Source organism: Atractosteus spatula, chromosome 2 (assembly GCF_055471065.1).
Source record: "Atractosteus spatula isolate fAtrSpa1 chromosome 2, fAtrSpa1.hap1, whole genome shotgun sequence".
NCBI lineage: Eukaryota > Metazoa > Chordata > Actinopteri > Semionotiformes > Lepisosteidae > Atractosteus > Atractosteus spatula.
This window is the reverse complement of record NC_142707.1, coordinates 22674954-22695978: the sequence shown is the minus strand read 5'-3', so window position 1 is coordinate 22695978 and position 21025 is coordinate 22674954. Positions and strand designations below refer to the sequence as shown.

Below are 21025 nucleotides of genomic sequence, written 5' to 3'. Positions count from 1 at the left end.
TAGAAAATAGATGGATGGATGACCCTCAAGTTCTATTTAAGAACCTTGGTATATACAAACTTATACAGTGACTATACTGTATCACAGCACATTGATTTACATAGTATATAGTCAGAAAATATTATTCGGAGCTGATGATAACACAGAAACCCACCTTCATTGGCCTCTGGCTTTGTGTTCTTGATGTATGCTGAGAATTTGGCAAAAATATCATTCCCAGCTGTGTTTGACTCCTTCTGTCTAGCAGCCAGTTTGGGATATCTGCAGAACAAAACCACAGACAAACCTCTCTTTACACTCTTCTCTGTGTGGTCTGACTTGGGCACAATGCACATTGTTGTACGTTAACACTAAACTTTTACACATGTACTGTAGTAATGCAAGGCACACACAGTGCTGGATGTTAAGAGTAACAGCAGCATCCATTCTTTATTTTCCTCCTAATTACATCACTTCCTTTGTAGATTAAGATTACTTTATTGGCCATACAATTTCTTGTATTAGGAATTTATCTTTTCGCATACCCCAACTTGGACTCCATGAGACACACAGACAGGGAGAGAAGCTTGGGATCAGAGTGCAGGGTCAGCCATTTATACAGCACCCTTGGAGTAGTTGGGGTTAAGGGCCTTGCTCAGGGGCCCAAAGGAGTAGGATTCCTCTGCCAGAGTAGGATTCCTCTGCCGACCGTGGGATATGAACCGGCAACCTTTCAGCCACAGGTGCGGGTCCTTAGCCACAGAGCCACTGCACCACCCCCTTCCTTTCTAATAAGTCCAATAACAATGTACAGTAGCCTCATTAAGATAACAATGCTGTGCTATGGTATAACCAGGAAATGTATAAACAATACAAATACATAGACATAGAGAACATAAGAGTTCTCACAGTTTAATTTATGATGTTGCTTCTGTTTTTAAAACATTTTTGCTGCCGATCTGGAATAGCTGTTTACTAATCTTCTTAGCTCAGTGATATGATCTCACACCAGTATGGAGAAGAGGGAGGGGGTTAGAGGTTTGATTAGTAGTGTTCTAATAAGACCACTGGTGAAGGTTACACTTCTCACTATGTCAGAAGTAAGCCACCACGGCTCTCCTTATCCACACCATTGTATGAGCCAGGGCTCTAATTACTGAATTATTTACTCTTAATTACTGAAGTGACCCTGCAGCTGAAATTTACATCTTTATCTCTGGTCTGGCTATAACAAATTGCAAATGAATGCATCAGAAATGTGATGGTTGGCCACTCCTACACAAAATAATAAATTCCAAATGTGACATTAAAGCCAGGGCTTCTGACCTCTTACTACATTAGGCCCATGATTGACTTAAGCAGTAAATATAAACATGAAGGAAGAATAATAAAAAAACACGCCGGAACAGTGTTCTTCAGCACCATGGTCAGAGACCACTGAATTAAACCTGATCACTTCAAAACTGACCTGCTGTTCTACAAAACAATGCAAGCTTAAATTCGCATATGTCTCAAGCAGTACATTTTATGAAGACTGCCAAGTTTATGCACGCATATGTCTCAAACAAGCAAATATAAAAAAGTATGTTCTAGTGCTGTAGGGAGCTTTTTAACATACTTTGGTGGAGCCAAGACCTCCTCCAGGAACTCTTCTATTTTGTTCACATCAGTCTTAACTTCACCATTGAAGGTCAGAAAAGGGGGGTGTGTTCCTGGAGCCAGGTTATGCAGGTCTGCAGGTTTCCTGTGAAGAGAGACAGGCACAGCACAAGGAAACGGTTTAAAAACAAAAAAAAATACAAGCCTTGTATTTTTTAACCTGACCAAGTTAAAAATTAGTTAATGTGTCACCGTGTACAATGAAGGTAGTGACAGTTTATCCTGATAGTACTGTAAAAGGGTCAGAGAATAGAAATGTTATACCAGCTGGACAAAATCAGAGCAACACATACATAAAAAATGTATGAAAATCAGTGTCAGTGGAAATCTGTGTATAAAATCTTTGTGAAATTACATTTTGTCATTTGTTTTGTTTTTCTAGACAATAACACCTATTCATGGAAATACCAGCTATGATAGAAGAATTACACAGTTCAAGCAAGGTGACAGTAAGACCAGCTTTACTCAGTTAATGAAAATGGTTTTGGATTCACAAGAAGAACAAACGTTTTAGGAAAAGAATAAGAAAGTCAAATGAGCGTCCCCACCCAGGAATAAAATACTATATTACTATGAGTAACTGAACTCATGCATGAACTAATTGTCTATAGTTTTGTGAAACACTGTATATTACCATAATTAAGCTCCAATAGCACTGAACATGTTTTTATTAAAGAAAACTAAACCAAAACTGTGGGTAAAGTTTCTTAACAACACAGTCAAGCAGTAGCAATAGCTACTATGTAAGTTTTAATTAAAAACATGCATTTTATTTACAGATGGGGATATATTACAACTATTTTAACTAGAGGTTTTAAGGCTTCAACTACGGTTATCACTGTTGTTAATATTTATCATGGTGGTAATTATAAAAGTATATTTCATAGTGAATGCCTGGAAAGTGAAAACAATGTCTTTAAACAATATTAATAAACTTTTACAGTACTTCATTGCCCAAGATAATGAGTTGGTAATTTAACATCTCACATGCAGTATTTTGCATAAACCACATTTTATGCCATAATCTCACTAAAAGCATTACATTGGAAACTAACCTCTGATAAAGCAATTAAAAAATACTGGATTTGATAAAGCATAACACTCTAGCAACACTGTCTTGTAAATATAATGGATGATCCTTTTAATTCACCATTGATTAAGTCTTCACTCAGAACTAAAATGACATTAACACACCAGTACAGTTAACCTGATTTGGAATGCAGGCCTGAACTGGACACACAGGCAAAGCAGTGATTTACCTTTTCAGGTCAACTGTGGTGACATTGAAGACAACTCCTTTGAGCCAGAGGATCATGAAGAGTCGCTGAGAGAATGGACAGTTTCCAATACTCTCCCCATCACTTCCAGCCTGGGGAGCACAGACAACAGGTGAATCAACACAGTGACTCAATAACTTTCCTCTGATTTGCCACACACAAAAATACAGGGCAACATAGCATCAAAGAATATAGACAATGATGCACCATTGAACACAACAGCAATACCTAGAATAAAACAAAAATCTAGAAATAAATTAAACTAATTTAATTAAGTAAAACAGCATTTAAAACCAAAAATGTTTTTTTTTTACATTGCAGTTCACCTTGCTAGTACTAAGGCTTTCTTTAGCTTTACCAGAAGGTTTTGTGTACCAGGGAGATTCTTCCTGCAAGAAAATAGCAGCATTCATGTATAATCACAGCAAAAAAAAACTGTTTTCAAAATTCTAAGAGCATCACAGCAAGAATAAAGGTTTACTCTTAATGCAGGGTTAGAAAACCATCCTCTTGCATTACTGAGAAATGTGAAATGGACAATTTTAGTCTAATAAACCGTTTTAAAAGAAATTGACAAAACATTTATAATTTTTTGGAAATTAGTGAGTTTGAGGATTTAATCTGAGCATGTTTGAGGATTTTGCAGTTTGCATATGACAAACTTCTCATCACTGCAACGCTTATCTCACATCCTCATTCAGCAACTGTTTAATACAGCCTTGAGACAACCGAAACATAAGCAAGACTTCAACTTAGAGCCATTCAACCTATTGTATACTGCTTGTTCCAGTGCTAGAAGCTTATTCGTTTGAGAAATGTATCCAGTAATTTCTGGGAAGGAAACCAGTGAATCTGCTTCAATACCATTGCTGGACAGCTTTATTTTTAAACTGAGTTTTGGGTTTCAACAAAACTCTTCACCAACTCTTCAGCGGCTCTTTACCATCTCAGTTTCTGACATAATAAGACATTATTTGCTTACTAGATGTTGTTCTCAATGCAAAAAATAAGGTAATTGAAGTTCACATTAACAAAACAATAAAAAACGACACATTTAATAGTAGCATAATGATTTCGGTAAGGCTACATTACCATTGAATGGATTTCTTTTTAAACTACCTTCATGTTTTTATACTAACACTTATCTAAAACAAATGTCTCATGATAGTGATATTTTTTCAATTAGTACAGTATGAAAGCTATGAAAAGTGCATTTAAGTACAAGGGAAAGAATCACAGCCAAATTTCCATCTCTGTAGTGGGTATCAGGTTATCAAATAATAACGTGAGACAGGTCTTGAAAGCTAACACTGTTACTGGATACTTGGGACAACCTGAATTATTCATGAAAATTCCATTACCTGGTTCATTAGGCCTCAGAACAGCGAGGTTTGTGCAAACCTTTCAGCCCCCAGAGTGACCAGGCTCACAAAATTGTTTGATCTTCCAAAGAAAGCACTGGAAAAGCCAAATGAGTCTTCCAATGTTGGGCTAAAAAAAGTGTCTATTACACTGATGCCTTTGAACTGACAGCCAATTGTAAGGATAATGTATGACAGGTATTAACTACCCTTCAACATTTTGGGCCTCTTAAAATTTCAGATTTTCGAATTTCAGCCGAATTTCAGACTGCCGATTCTTAGACATCAGGCTATGAAATTAAGAAGGACATAAGGGGGTATATATTTAGTTGTCATTTCGATGCTACATAACATTTAGTCCTCCAAGCTGGTACAGTATGAAAGCTAATCTGGTAGCCTGGTTACAATGCCAGGATCTTTGTAACCATTTCATAACAATTCTGTCAAATCAATACAGTATATAATATATTTGCAAATTAGAATAAATGTAATATTTCTAATTAACACAGGGTCGCGAAGGAGCTTGAGCCCATCCTGACAAGCAAAGAGCATAAGGCAGTATGCACCCTAGATGGGACGCCAGTCCATCACAGGGCACACACAGACACAAACACACACTCAAACCAGAACCAGTTCTCCCAGAAGCCAATTAACCCACTACTGTGTGAGAATCAGAGCACCCGGAGGAACACAGGGAGAACATACAAACTCCTCACAGATAGCACCCCAGGTCTGAAGTTGAACCCAGGGCCCCAGTGGTTCAAGGTAGCAATGCTAACAACTGCACTACTGCCGCCCATGCAGAATCCCACCAATCTAAAACATTACAATACATACAGTACAGTACATATAAAAATATATTTTAAACAACCATGTATAGTTGAAACTATAATTCTTTAAAAGCAGAAAACATACATACTTTAAAACTGTTTTAGAGTCTAAGAGTCCCAGAGACTGAGTTTGGTGCATAAGAAAATATTGGGTAAAAAATATATCTATCCAATCTATCCATTGTACCAAATAAAACAAATTGTGAGGGAAAAAGCAGGAAAAGTTTCAATTATGGTTTTGAGATTCATTTTCTAATTATTTTCTAGTAATTATTATTAATCCTTATAAAAGAAACAATGGTAAAATTTCATATTTGATGAACACATTGATATATAAGCATAAATTTTATTTAACAGTAAAGTAGAATGATTTCCTAAGAGAAATAGCAAATGTGTTCCTTAGGAATCTGTCCATAATGAATATTATTGTTTTCAATATAATCTGTATAAGACAGGCACCATCATTCAATAGTTTTCAATTATATATACAATGGATAACTGATGTACTTTTTTGGAAAATACTATAGTTTGCCATATACAACTTGTGATAAGTTATGAGAAAAATTAAAATAGAATGTGTTTATTTTGCTGATATGTTTTAAAAAACTGCAACTCATTAAACTGATGTTGTACAATCTTTGAAATACAGAGGATACGCAAAACGCCTGCAAAATGTGGTTTTCAATCTGAAACCCATCCTATTTGGTTGTCCATCAAATAAATGAGAGATATCTGATGTAATCCTGACCACAAGCATGTATGTAAAGAAGTGTTTCCAAGCTTCCGTCCCAAATGAACTCTTATTTTCCACTTGTGTCCTTTGGATTTTAGTTTCATTGCTGGTCTGGAAGTAATCCTCTGACCTGAGTCTGTCACTACCTTCCAGCATTGTATAAATTTATATCATTTACCCACATAGTTCTTTTAAGCTGTCTGTGTCAACGTCCTTTAAGACTAACAACTTCTGAACAGCAGAAAGAACACAATTATTATTATTATTAGCTATATGAGGGCGGCACAGTGGCACAGGGGACTTGTTACCTCAAAATGCTGGGGTCTTGGGTTTAATTCCTGGGAACTATCTGTGTGGAGTTTGTATGTTCTTCATGTGTTCACATGGGTTTCTCTCATAGTCCAAAGACATACTAGTAGGTTAATTGGATTTTCAGAGAATTTACCCTGTTGGGATTGTGTGCATGTTTGTGTTTGTGTGTGCTCTGCAATGGACTGGCATCCTGTCCAGGTTGTATCCCACTTTGTGCCTGTTGCTTGTCAGCATAGGCTCCAGCTCCCCCCGTTACCCTGGATAAGCCCGGGTGTTATTGTTAATGGATTAGTATATATGTTATTCACCAGCTGGATAACTGGTTCCTTATTTAATAGGTACACCCAGTTCATTATAGTTGCTAAATTGACTTGTTGAAATTTCGAGCTGAAAATCAGAGAGTATGAGCCATTGTTTACATAATTAAATGTATATGAAATACCGAAAACGAAAGGGCTCAATTTAATTGATTTTGACAAATGTCTCATCATGATGACACATGTACAGTGCTTATAGAATGTCTAAACATCCTCCAAAGTAACAGCATTTTGTAGCCTAAGAACTTGAAATTTAGATACATTAAATCAAAATTTGTTTTGTTTTTATTTACACTTCTGTGTATAAAATGTACTTCAGTAGTTCTTTGAGTGTGAAATTCAAATTCACATACATACTGTATGTGCTGCAAACTGAAGTTGGCACACTGATCTGCTAGCTAGCATCATAAATACCCCAATTACAAAAGCTCACTACAATACACTAAATGAGAAGACAATATGATTTACCCCCCAACGACATTCAATCTGTTTTTGTTTCAAACCTTCTATTTATCCAATGAATGGAAGCAAAAGAACAGTGGTAACTCAATACAGCTCTGGGATAAACTGTCAGTTAAGATCTGGAAAATAACAGGCAATAATAGCTGTCATGTGCCACTGGCTCTGTATTGGCTGCCATTCGACTGAAACGTGTGTTGGTCTCATAGATGAAACCAGAAGAAACACAATCAATGTGTTGCTGTTAAGAGTAGGACGGGTCCTTATCCATTCAGTCTCCTGTCTACATCTGCATGACTCAATCAAAACAAGTATTGCTATGCTGAAGATAAAGACTAATTCTACTGTACTGGTTAGCTGTCTTAATCTGAGTGTTACTGAAAAATCAGGATATGAGCCTCTTAGCATTAGAACAAAGAACTGTATATCCATATGCATATAAAACGGCTGCAAAATATTGTGAAATACTGTACTGCACATAATACGTAATGAAATGCATATTCTTTATGCTTACAATTCAGACACATTAATGCAAAAAATGTTTACAGAATACGCTTTTATGTCATTTTTTAGCAAACTAATAATTAATGTCATTAATCATGATCAGATTACAATCTGACCAGATAAAACAGCATAACTATTCTTTCTCTGTGTTTCTTCTGCCCTCCTCCTCGTTTTCTTAACCTCCACCTTGTGTTTAACTTGTCTTCCACCTTGCCTCAGTAATGCTTAGAACAGCTTCATTTTATATAAGACATATTTATCTGGCATGTCAAAAATAACCTATCCATCCATTTTCAAACTGCTTCTTCCAATTCAGAGCCAGAGCCTCCCCATCCATCAATGGGTGCAAAGCAGGATACACCCTGGGCTGGATGCCATTCCAAATCAGGGCAGACACACAGACAGAAACCCAGACACACACACATCAACTCACACAAGTAGTCAATTAACCTGCCAGTATGTTTTACGTGGCTCTGTGGCTAAGGATCTGTGCCTGTGGCTGGAAGGTTGCCAGTTCAAATCCCGTGGCCGACAGAGGAATCCTACTGCTGTGGGCCCCCGAGCAAGGCCCTTAACCCCAGCTGCTCCAGGGGTGCTGTATAAATGGCTGACCCTGTGCTCTGACCCCCAGCTTCTCTCCCTGTCTGTGTGTCTTATGGAGAGCAAGCTGGGGTATGTGAAAAAACAAAATTCCTAATACAAGCAATTGTATATGGCCAATAAAGTAATTTAAAAAAAAAAACATACTTACATAATACTTATATTTAACCTTAAAAATAAGTGTGTTTTTGGACTGTGGGAGGAAACCAGAACACCGTGAGGAAACGCAGGCAAACGTGGAGAACATACAGTACCAACTCCACACAGATAGCACCCAGGTCTGACACCTGAGGAATCCAGTTCCCCACGGGTGCAAGGCAACAATAGTAATCACTATCTTACATGCAAAACGTTCCTGAATGTTAATTTTTTATTGTGGGTGCCTCATGTGTGTTTAATTGATTCGCTGACACTGTCTTATCAATGATAAAAAAGCAACCCTTTTTATTATTGACAAGGTGAACATACAGTAAAACTGGATGGTAGATGTTGGATCTCACTTATTCTAATATCAGAGATCTGTCAGGAAGATGCAAACTACAGGGCTTAATCTGAGATTATAATCTGAGTTACATTTAATAATTTACAAAACTGCAGAGCCACGAAATGAGCACTCTATGGCAATGTTGTAATGTATGTGCCTTGCAGCTCATACTGTACATACTGTAGATGTGATGTTCCGATCCTTAGGAGTCCAGAATTTAACTAATTTTTTTACAGAATTTCTTCAACTGACAGTTATGTACTGTCAAATTTTAAAACTTGAAAAACATGAGGAATTGAACACCTGTTAAAGAAAAATGTGTATTTAAATGACTCTGGGCTGTGTAAATACCCTACACAGCTGATTTGTATTTCATTTTGTATGCTAAAAATTGCATGTTCAGCTAATTGGTGTTTCAGTGTGGGAGTGTTAAACAGCTAAAACCTTCAGTCTGCATGTTAGACATTGACCCCAGTTAACAAAGCATAAACATAACACAAATCATCAGACAGTCAAGAAGCATGTTTGCATCCTTCATAAAATACTGGCCCAAAAGTCATAAAAACATGACCTCCTAGGACTAAAGTACACTTGGGGCATTAGATTAGCACTTTCACTCTATGTTTTCTAGTAAGACAAAAATGTATAAATCCCAACATCCATCTCAGCCGTGTTTGCAGTATCCCCATTAACCTTTAAATCTTTCAGTCATTAGGTTTCAGCTAAAGACCAAAGGACCATTGTAAATTAGATGACTTTATGAATTTCTGCCAATTATTAATGTACATGCCAATCCTTCACAGTCATGTTATAATGAACTTTTACTTTTCACTGGAATAGAAAAGGTACACTACAAGCTGTACACATAATACGTGATACAATATGTACAGCATTACTGTTGTTATTGCCAAACCTTAGTGATTTTACACACACCTCAGAATCTTCGATTAGACAGAAGAACAAGAACCGAGGGCAAACTCCATTTTATATCTAACCATTTTCAATAACCGTTTAGTCTAATACAGGATTGGTGGTGAGCCCAACAGACCATCAATATGCAGTGGAGCTCATTTGTGTCACTCTTAATTTTATAGTAAATAATATTATTACAGTAACTTTGACTCTTAAGTTACATGTGTCTTTTACTCCAAAGATTTTTACCTTGTACATAAATTGTCATTGTTATACAGGTATTGTACAGTTACTGTGTTTTTGTGTTATTGTACAGGTATTGTACAGTTACTGTGTTTTACCTAATCAAAGACAATAATTTACCATTTGAACTTGAAATTTATTGCCATATGTAACCGGTACATGTACTGGTGCAATGGAATTCTTACTTACAGAAAGTCTCTCGATTGTAAAACAAGTGTAAAAACACAAAGTGCAAACAGTGCATCAAGACAATATACAAACAAACAGTAGACAATGTACAAGTAAACATGTAGACAGTTTGAATGTAAACAATGCAGATGTGTAAACAATGGTTGGAGATGTGCAATAAATAAGAAATCATAATGAGGTAGATGGTGATGGTGTAGGTGTGGTCCGAGGGGGATGGCTAAATGTGTTCGCCAATCTCACTGCTTATGGATAGAAGCTATTGAAGAATCTAGTGGTAAGTGTCCGTATGCTCTTATATCTCTTGCCTGAGGGCAGTGGGGTGAAGAGCTCATGCTGGGGTGGTGACTGTTCTCTGTGATGGCCAGAATTCTACCATGGCAGCGGTCCTCATAGAGCTGTTTAATCTCAGTGAGACCACAGCCGATGATCTTCTGGGCCATATTGACCATTCTCTGCAGTGCCTTTCTCTCTCGAGAAGAGGTGCTGCCGTACCACATGGTGCAGGATGGTGAGGATGTTGGTGAGGATGCTCTCGATGGTGCAGCGACAGAAGTTCACCAACACAGGTACTGGCATCCCCCATCATTTGAGGCACCTCAGGAAATAAAGGCACTGCTGAGCCTTCTTCATGATAGAGTCAGTGTTCACAGTCCAGGTTAGATCTTTAGAGATGTGAATTCCCAAAAACCTAAAGCTGGTGACTGTTTCCACTTCCGTTCCATCAATACTAAGTGGGCTGTGAGTGTGTGGCCTGTGTCTCCAAAAGTCCACTATTAGCTCCTTCAATTTATTTACGTTCAAGTCCAGGTTATTGTTATGACACCACCTAAGCAGCTGTACGACTTCATCCCTGTAAGTGGACTCGTCATCATCGCTGATCAGGCCTATTATAGTGGTGTCATCTGCAAACTTAATGATGCGGTTGTCGCTGTGTCTTGCTGTGCAGTCGTGAGTGAACAGAGAGTACAACCTTGGACTCAGACAGCAGCCTTGTGGGGTTCCATGCTCAGGGTGAGTGGTGTTGATGTTTTATTGTCTATCCGCACCACCTGTGGTCTCTCGATAAGAAAGTCCAGCAGCCAGTTGCATACAGAGTTGCACAGACCTAATCCCCTGAGCTTTGTCACCAGTTGACTGGGTATGATGGAACTGAATGCTGAACTGTAGCCCACAAACAGCATTCGGACATACGAGTTCTTAGTGTCCAGGTGTTTCAAGGCTGTATGTAGAGCCAGGGAGACAGCATCATCAACTGATCTGTTGTTCTGGTAGGCGAACTGCAAGGGGTCCAGGTACTCTGTGATGGAGGAGTTGATGAGTGACAACACCAGCTTCTCCAGGCATTTCATCACCACAGATGTTAATGCTACCGGGCGGTAATCGTTCAGGCACGTCACTTTTGCCTTTTTGGGGAGTGGAACAATAGTGTTTTTTTTAAAGCAGATGCTCTAGACACCTTTGAATTCTTCAAATCCTGGCCATATCAGCAACATAAAATCTTATGGTTTAATTGTGAGTATTTTTAATTGTGAAAATCTGTTACTGCAACATTAACTACTGTAACTATTTTCCTGATCTCAGGATGGCAGCGCCACCTCGACCCTTTCTGGGGAGGTGCACAAGCCCAAGCCAGAGGGGAGCCCTGACCACATTATTCTCCATAGCTCTAACTTACTTAACTCTCGTTCCCTTGGTCCCCTGAGGGCTTATCCCAGTTGCAAGGCACCTCCTCAAAAGTGACTCTCATTGGGTCAGGGAATATCTTTCACTTCCTTCTAGAGCAGCTTTCTCATCATTCTCAACCCCTTGAGCAGCGCCTCTCAAAGTGATTTCTCCAGTCAGGGGTTCTTTCTCTTCCCCCTTGAGGGATTCATTCCCAGTCGTGAGGCAGTGCCTCTCAAAGCGACTCTCAGGGAGTCTGGGGTGTTCATGTTTTCGAGGTCGAGTCAGCCAACCCAATCGGCCACTTGGGTTCCCCGCGTGATTTGGGTGCTACTTTTCGCTACTTTATTAACCTCTGCTTCTCCCCTTGAACCAGGTTCTATGTCCATGTTCATTGTGTATTTGTCCTTCACACTAGTAATTCCCTCGCAATAAAACTCCTTTCACAGCTCATCAAAGATGGACTTCAGGAAATCACTGTCCTAGAACCATGCACTATGCAGTTCAGACTTCATTAGCCGGAGTGAAGGATGATTGGAAATAATTCTCTCATTGCTGAAACCATGTATCATCACTGGTGGCCAGACAAGAGACAGATACCACTCCATCAGCACTGAGGAAATCAAGCACCTCTTTTCTGAAATCTGCTCTCCCAGAATATTTTGGCCATATTGTTTGCACCTCTCTGGTGCAAGATTTTGGCATTCCAAGATACTGATAGATAATAATGTTCATGCTTCCAATACACATGTCAAACTAATTTTTAAAAACCCTGACATTTAAGAAGACATTATCCTGTTTTCTACAGCAGTGATTGATTCAGGCCTTGTTGTTTCAAACAGCAACTACATAGACAAGAATTTGCATGGCATTTGTTATGCACATATGGTGGAAACGTTAAGTATAAATGTGCAGTATTGAATAATTGTCATGAACTACACGGCAATGAAAGTTTAATAATATTTAACTATAAAACTCAGAGAACAGATTCACTTTCACAATGTCAACCTAACCAAAAGGCTTACACCAATGTTATACAGAAAATCCAACAAAGGAAAGAGAATCGATCCATTTTTTTGTGTGTGTTTCTAAACATTCTGTGATAGCACCCTACAAAATGCTGACTCTTGTGGTTTTCCTGATTTCTATTATCCTCAGCCTCAGCAAATGTCATGGAAAATAAGTGCACAGATTATGCCAGTTAAAGGTGTAAATTCTACACATTATAGTTAACATTAGCCAAGGTATCCTGTATGAAGGATTTCAAAGAGATTTCAAAGAGATTTACGCAGCTGTTTCTTTTCTAACTCTTCAACACCTTAAGGACAAGTCTGTCCCTGATACTGGTAAAGGGATACGGCCTTCATGTCAGTCTGTGTAATTAATTCAGGATTCCCTTTCACTGAAACTAACTTTCTACTGTGACTCTGAGCTGTTTTTTGGTCTGCTGCTATCTATACTTTCCATTATTTCATTTGACACAAGTCCTGCATGTTGGCAATTTGTAAATGAAGAGTTTTGGCCAAGCATAATTAAGCTCAGAGTTGCTTTTGAAAGTTATTATTTAGCAAAGTTAATTATGTTTTTGTTGTTCTTCTTAATGTATGTTAGAGAGCCTTATTGAATTAGAGTAAAGCTCTTTAAATCATTAATCTAGAAACAAACTTTAAAAACAACCTAAACAGAACCCCAGTATCATTTATCTGGCTTAGGCAAGGAAAATGTGTCCCTCGGAATTTTTATCATTTATCATTCTAATAGATTGCTTCAAAGGTAAAAGGGTCCAAATTCATGACAATTAAAGCATTAACTCATTAACTCTAAGCAAATATAATAGAACAAGTAATAGGTTTATTCCATGCTGAAAAAAAGAAGAGAGAAAAAACACAACGTTTCGGCCATGGAGCCTTCTTAAGGAGCTCACACCTGAAGAAGGCTCCACGCCGAAACGTTGTTTTTTTTCTCTCTTTTTTTTTTCAGCATGGAATAAACCTATTACTTGTTCCTTTGCCGCCTACGCATGCTGACGCAGGTACCCACCTGAACGCATATATAATAGGCTATCCACACAATGTATTTAGTCAGTGCTTTAGTTAGTTGTTTCCTGTTTTATTTGACTTACATGATATGGTAATTCTCCTTAGAGATTTTTCACTTCCAGTACTGTATCTGAAGAATACAGTAGTTGAAGGAGGTAGCTGCGTCAGCATGCGTAGATTGCAAATGAACAGGTAATGGGTGACACACCTGAAGAAGGCTCCACAGCCGAAACGTTGTGTTTCCTTTCTTTTCTTTTCAGCATGTAATAAACCTGTTACCTGTTCCTCTAAAGAATACAGTTCATTTTCATTTAATCTGACACACAAGCTTATTAACAGTACCATACTGTACTACAGAGGCAGTGCTGGAATAAAGCTGTTAGGTTATACAGTATGTTATACACCAAATTACCATTCTTTCACAACTCAATTACAAAAACCATACTACAGGTTCTCTAGGTTACAGTTGTAAATGTCATTGTAAATTGTAAAACTATATTTCACTGAAATGTTTCATAGAACATTACTACAGAGGAGCCATTACATAGGACTCAGGGACAAAACACTGCATGAAAGCACTAAAAGACACCCTGTCATCACAATCTGCTGTACTTGTAGCATTTTTCTTCTAAATGTTTTATCTATGGATGTATAAGCTCTGGAAACACTATGCTATAAAAATAATACAAATGTATGTTTTTCCTAAAGTATATATTACAGCTTTAAGAACATGTCAGTTATCTAGTTTAAGACCACAGTTTTAGAGTGCACAATACTGTTTACTATGGTTTACTATTATATTATGTATTAGTAAGTAATTTTGTAGGAAACATCTCAATGATAAATCTAAATTCCTGCATAAATGTTTTGCGGGTAGAGGAAGGAAAACATTATTAGATAATGTTATATCCTAGTGTACTCTCAAAGGGAAACAGTGACTAGCAGAAGGATTGTTCTGCAGTAGTTGCTTGTTCAGATCAAGTGCCATATTGCTGCTCTTGACCATAACACTGAAAGGCCAGATGTATTTTAGGACTAAAGGTGATAACATTTACCATTCCCAAAAAATGTCATCAAACTAATTTGGGATGTGTAATTTTGCTTTGCAAGGGAAACCCGTGCACAGATTTTCCATGACAAAATACCACTAGCTTTCCTTTTTGCCTTGTTGTATGCGTCTCTGTCAGTGCGTTATTGGAGGATGTTTGTTTCCAGTTATCCATTCACCACTTTTACTATCATCTATCCATCTGCTTATCTCTTTACCCAGTTCAGGGTAATGGGGGAGCCAGAGCCTAACCCAGCAAGCAACGGGTGCAAAGTGGGATACACACAGAATGTATCGCCAGTACATTGGTACAAATAGATACATGTACATATAGATACAAACACACACACTCACACTAGGGCTAATTTCTCCCAAAAGGCAATTGACCTACCAGTACAGTATGTCCTTGCACTGTGGGAGGAAACCAGAGCACCCAGAGAAAACCTATGCAAAAACTGCAAGAACATAAAACTCCACACATACAGTATAGCACACTAGGAATTGAACCCAGGTCCCCAGCACTGCATCCATGCCATCCCTTTAACTACAAATCTATACAAAACATATAATTACATTACAATATCTGCATTTTGTATTTTGGAGAAAAGAGGTTTTTAAAAAATGCTGGAACACAGTGCTATTTGTGTGATTTGAAAAGAAGGACTGTTCTGAATCAAGGACTACATTGTAATCAGTAACAACACCCTTCTTTGCATGTTTTTTCACCTTCCTTACACCAAAGAAATCAATTAACCTTGGTAAATTCTCTTTCTAGTCACACACAACCAGAAGATGCAAATTACACCTCAGATCCTCTACCCAACACAAAAAGATCATTTAATACTAGTAAGAGCTTGATAAAGCTTTCCCAGCATAAAGACAAATCTCGGGAGAGAGTGGTGGCACTGTGGCTAAGGACGTGCCCTTTGGCTAGAAGCTTGCTGGTTCGTATCCTATGGCCAGCAGAGAAATCCTACTCCTTTGGTCCCCTGAGTAAGGCCCTTAACCCCAACTGCTCCAGGGGCACCATATAAATGGCTGACCCTGCACTCTGACCCCAAGCTTCTCTCTCCCTGACTGTGTGTCGCATGAGAGCAAGCTGGGGTATGCAAAAAGACAAAATTCCTAATGCAAGAAATTGTATATGGCTACTAAAGTGATCTTATCTTATCTCATTTCTGTCTGTTCTATTTTGGAAAGCAAGACACTCATGGGAACCCATAGTGCAGGCCTTTTCTTCGGTGAGAAATGTCCCATTAGAGTGTCAGGAACTGACTACCCACAAATGTGACAACATCCTGGTCAATCCTGACTCTTTCTTCCCTGCCACATTGATATTGGTGGTGTTCCTGAACATCCCTGTACCATATACTGTATTTCAGTACCAACTCTCATCCCATTTCATGGACTTTGTACACTCCACCATTCTAATCCAGTTGAGCCAACAATGATAAACTGCAGAGCGTTCACCTCTGTCAGCATAGTGCAAAATGCCAAAAGCATTACAGTTCAAACCTTTTTGAAAAGTATTAAATAAATAATGGAAATGTTTTTCTTGCCTATTAAAAATAAACCCTTAAGAAAACATGTATACAACAGCTCCAAAATGATATACTGTAGTATAATTCATCATAATTCTCCACAATGTTTTAGACACATATATCCTTATGCCTTTACCACATCCTATTTTTACCCAGATTCTGCTGGTAAGCAGTATTTCGACTGTCTTAATCACCAGTTTTTGATCTTTGTGTTACAAAGATTCCAACCCCCTCTTCTCTTAAATGCATATTAATAATATCATAGTAATTTCCTGCAAGGACATGTCACTGAGTTAATGTAGGAAACAATGAATAATAGATGTAACCAACAGCCAAAGGAGAGGAGGACTTTGGCTTTATCTGAGAGTCTAAAGTCTTCGGTTGTGAGCACACCTCTCAGATCTCAGATCCTAGAGGTACTTTAGTCAGCTCCTTAAAGAGATGCAGGCAAGTGTCATACCACAGCCATTTATTTTTCTGAAATAAGCATAGCACAGTGTTTGTTTCTGTGACGAAAGGGTAATGACTGTTTTAAAATAGTGTAAAGTTGTGTCAATAAAATTGTAATCCCCTCATACTGCTACCACAGCTTATATAAAAAGAAGAATGTCACAATGCAAATAAACAGTAAAGCATAGCTTGTATATCCTTATGGGTACCTTTTAAACTGCTGTCAATTTTACACTTATTTTTGCTTCTAAAGCAAACTACGAATAATTAATAGGTGAAAAAGCCCACCCAGTCTTAATGGGTATTAAGAGACACATACACCTTAAAGCCTTCTTAAGCCTTAAAGAATAGGCAGTGTAAAACATCAACACTAGCTGCTGGGGAACATGCTTCGGTAATTCTAGCACATATATTGGGTTACAAAGGCTAATTGAAAAAAAGGTCAGCAAATTAACTTCTTGCGATAGCATATTTATATTATATTATTTCCACCCATTAAGTTGCTTAATAAAGCTTTTAACACAGCGCTTGCAATTTACCTTTCTGAGCTACAGTAGTCAGTGGTGTAACTCTGTAACTGTAACTCTGATGGCACACTAGTAAACACTATCTGTCTTACCTTGACAAACAGCTCAATATCAGGGTCCTTCTCTTCTCCATTGGAAGATGTGGAATCTGTCATTGTTATAACTCTTTTGAAAAAAAAGGTATCCCTTAAGCGTTGTCAGTAAATCAACACAGAAGATTTAGCATTCACATTCTCTTAATGTTGGCCACCTGCTATTGTGGATGGCACCTGTGTGCTTTCTCTTAGGTTTTCCAGTGCGATTCGGTGTATCTTGATCTATTTTACAAAAAAAAAGGTGATCAAAAACAAATCCTGGCATAAAAGTTCAGCAAAGTGCAACAAGTGTCTGTGTAGTGTTGTTTTGTTTTTACCTTGTGCACAGCTGTCAGCACTAACAACCCTCGCTGTCAGAATGAAGCCAAAAATAGCTGAGAGGGAAGCTAGGTGGAGAGCAGGCTGAAACAGAGGGAGGAGCCATTCCCCTCAAGCATCAGGCTAGAAAACTTCTTCGCTTTCCAGTCTCACAGTACCCATTCAATCTACTGTAAGTCACTGACAATGGTGGGCAAAAGGTAGGTTCCCTCCTTTGTCATAGCAATTGAACATACAGTACAATAAATGGGATGATTTACATGTCAAATTGAATCAGATGCTTATTTACATCGCCTATGACTTTTTAAAGGGTATGCAAAGTTCTGTTCACAAGTCTGCGTTCATGAATAAGTAGTTCCCCCTCAGCTCGCAATGTGATAGTGAAGCTTCACATTAAAAAAAAACAAATTCTGAGGGTTTTGCATGGTAAAGGTTCTCTGGAATCTGTTTTTGTAGTTTTATAGGACAGCACTTATTTTACAAGACTCTACTAGGGTTTATCATGGTAGAAACTGAGTAAAGTGTTGTAAACAACAATTCAACTGTTGTGAACTACAGAGTGGTAAGGTGGAGCATTAAAACCATGGGAAAGGGTTGTGGGAGTTTGGTACAAGATACCCAGTCATGTTGTTAAAGCTGTCAAGAAAGAAGCTGGATGAGTTCCTCCGATCTATTAACTACTACCACATAGTCTAGATGGGCCTCTTCGCATTTGCAATCATTTTTATATTTCTAAGCATTGCAAAGCAAAGTAAATGCACAATTCTGCATAGTAAAATCATCATTGTTTAGAATTACTATGGTAAACAAAGCCATACTTTTACTGTATAGTAAAGCCATTTCTTTACTGTATGTTAGTAACATAAACATTACTATCCTATACTAGCCTATTGTTTTATATGTGTGAGACATACTGTATATATTGTTTTTTTAAATAAGCTTCTAACTCTGTGCTACACGTGAATAACAAGGGTTCACTAACTTAATACTGTAAAGACCCTATTTAATGTTAGATCAATAACCACTGCTCTGATCCTACATAATGACAGGTGAAGTAATTTTTAATGGAAGATAAAAGACTCCGTTGTTCTACTGAAGCTGTAAAAGGGTCTTTTGATCAAAGTTAACAGGGGAATATAATTTTAGAAAACAGAAAATGAAAGACACTGCCAGTAAGGGATATGGAAGGTCTTGAATAATATGGGTCATTAATGATCAAATAGATGTTTTTTTTAAGTCTTCAAAAAAAATCCAGTCTTCCTACCCCAGGACCTAAAAATAACTATGCTTTGTTACAAGCTATTATGGATTTACACCATAATTACTGTAACAGACAACTGTTGCTGAAAAGCATACATTTAGCTGATCACTGCTACACTTTTGGCCATGGCCAAGTCCAAAAACAGCAGCTGCATTTGAAGTGCTTTAATTTGAAAACAGTAAATCAATAAACACGCAAGCAAATAAGGCTTTGATCACAGAAACATGTAAGGGTTCTGTCAGACTAATGCTGTAGAACTCCACATTTCAACAAAACACTTCAGCCTTCTCGTGTTTTTGTGATGTAAGTCCAGTAAAACATTCTCTGTCATCTCCATCTGTACTTCATGTTCAAGTCAAACCAGTCAAAAACAATATGCTATGCTCAAGTATATAAGTTCTAACACTTTATTGTTGTGCAGGATACAGTAATATCACTAGTAAACTAAGCAAGAATAAAATATGGACATCCGTGCAATTATAATAGGTAAGTGTGCAAGAGAAATAAAAAAAAATCATCAAAATAAATAGCTCCTTAAATAAAGACAGAAAGAGCACCAGTGAGCTAGGAGGGGGTTAGGTCATTCCAGCGAGTCCAGTCTAAATTTAGATCCTCCAGAATTCTCTGCCCTGCACTGACACTGACATCATTTACAAGAACAGGAGGGTTCATCCTGTCACCGAATGACAGTAAAACTCAATTTGGACCTGTTAACTGTGTCCTGATCTCTGATTCTGGCTTAACTGCAAAAATGGTAAAAACCTGCACAGACCTTAAATAGAAAAAGGTAAATATAGATCACCGCAAACAAAAACATGATTCTGTGGTAGTTCATCTTGTACAGTATATTGCCTAAGTCAAAATTCCTAAAAAGTATCCACTGATCCGTGGCTACAATAACGCCTTTAATGGCTTTAGCATTTAATTTTCAAAGCACCCAAAGCAAAACAGCACTCAAAAATTTCACAAATGTAAAACCAGCTGCATTGTAAAACAAGCACTAATTCACAGAAGTACTGTCACAGTAATATAAAGACAACTAACTGTCTAACCTAATTGTAGACAGTTAGGTTAGGTCAAATGATCCTGAACTACAAGGCTGCAGCCTTGAACTAACCTCATAATCAGATGAATTACTGTGCACCTATAACTTTGATCCAATATCATAAAAAGAACATACTGTAGTTAAATATCATCCCCTTAGCTAATTGTCTGAATACTTAATTCAAATAATAGAACTCCTGCTCTTTCTACACATGAGTTGTTGAAAAGGCATCTTAATGCATTCAAAAGATGAATGTGAGAATAATAAATTACACATTTCTTAATGTATTTTGTAATTTAGAGCATATTGCTCTAAAACATCATGTGAAGGAATGAGAAATATTCATTACTAATGAGCATCCACAAACAGTTCTGGAAGACTCTGGCATTCACTCTGTGAATAATTGATGACACAAAATTGGCATTTGTTTTATCATTGCTGTTTGTTTTTATGAGCTCCCTGGTTATTAAAGCAAGCTCTACTTCTACAGAAATAACTTAATAGTGCATTTATAACTATAATTACCAGTTTAATATTAAAGAAACAGAAGCAATTTGAGTGGATATTTCAGCCTTTATTCAGTTATTAATGAAACAGTTTCATGAGAGATGACAAATTTAAAGGATGTGTTGGTAAAAACAGAGAGATCAATTATATCTGTCTAGGTATTATTGATCTCCCTATTACAGATATCTGTATCTTGTCTATAAGAGTCATGTGCATCAAGTAATGCTGTAAATAACACTATATCTCTTTTCAGCAGGTTCTTATTAAGAAATTACAGTAATTAAAGTTCCCAAGTATAACTTCATAATGACACTTGTTGATTTTTGTTCCAGTCAACCTGTCAGTTGCAGAATCATACCCTTCATTGTGATGATGAGATGAGATTAATTTGATCTGTTTGTTTCCAGCTCTTAAACATGTTGGATTCTTCAACCATTGTATTTTGTAAGTGAAAAAAAAAATCCCAAACTTGTGACTAGAAACAAAATTCAGTAATTCCAATGAAGCGGCTTCTTAGATCAAGAAAGACTTCAATTATCTAATTAAGGTGCGCTGGAATGAAAACCACTAGGACCACCGATTTAAAGAATACTATTTTAAATTTTCAATTATTATTCCATTAAGTAAATAAAAAGTTACTTTGTCAATGCTACTGTTTTATGTCAAAATCTGC

The 21025-nt window shown here is 37.5% G+C and overlaps 1 protein-coding gene across 2 annotated transcripts in view; it reads right to left on the bottom strand.

Moving 5' to 3' along the window:
* Nucleotides 1-21025, bottom strand: part of LOC148839456 (chloride intracellular channel protein 5-like) — a 47609-nt gene that overhangs the window by 6340 nt on the left and 20244 nt on the right. The window contains exons 1-4 of one of the 2 annotated variants that reach the window (XM_088908655.1): nt 17219-17581; nt 2898-3007; nt 1598-1723; nt 155-261 (exon numbers count right to left, since the gene is read on the bottom strand). In XM_088908655.1, coding sequence (XP_088764781.1) covers nt 155-261; nt 1598-1723; nt 2898-3007; nt 17219-17281 — 406 coding nt within the window. In that variant the 5' untranslated portion in view covers nt 17282-17581. Of the gene's footprint in view, nt 1-154; nt 262-1597; nt 1724-2897; nt 3008-17218; nt 17582-21025 lie in introns of those variants that run through there. The other variant, XM_088908654.1, reaches the window with a different exon arrangement.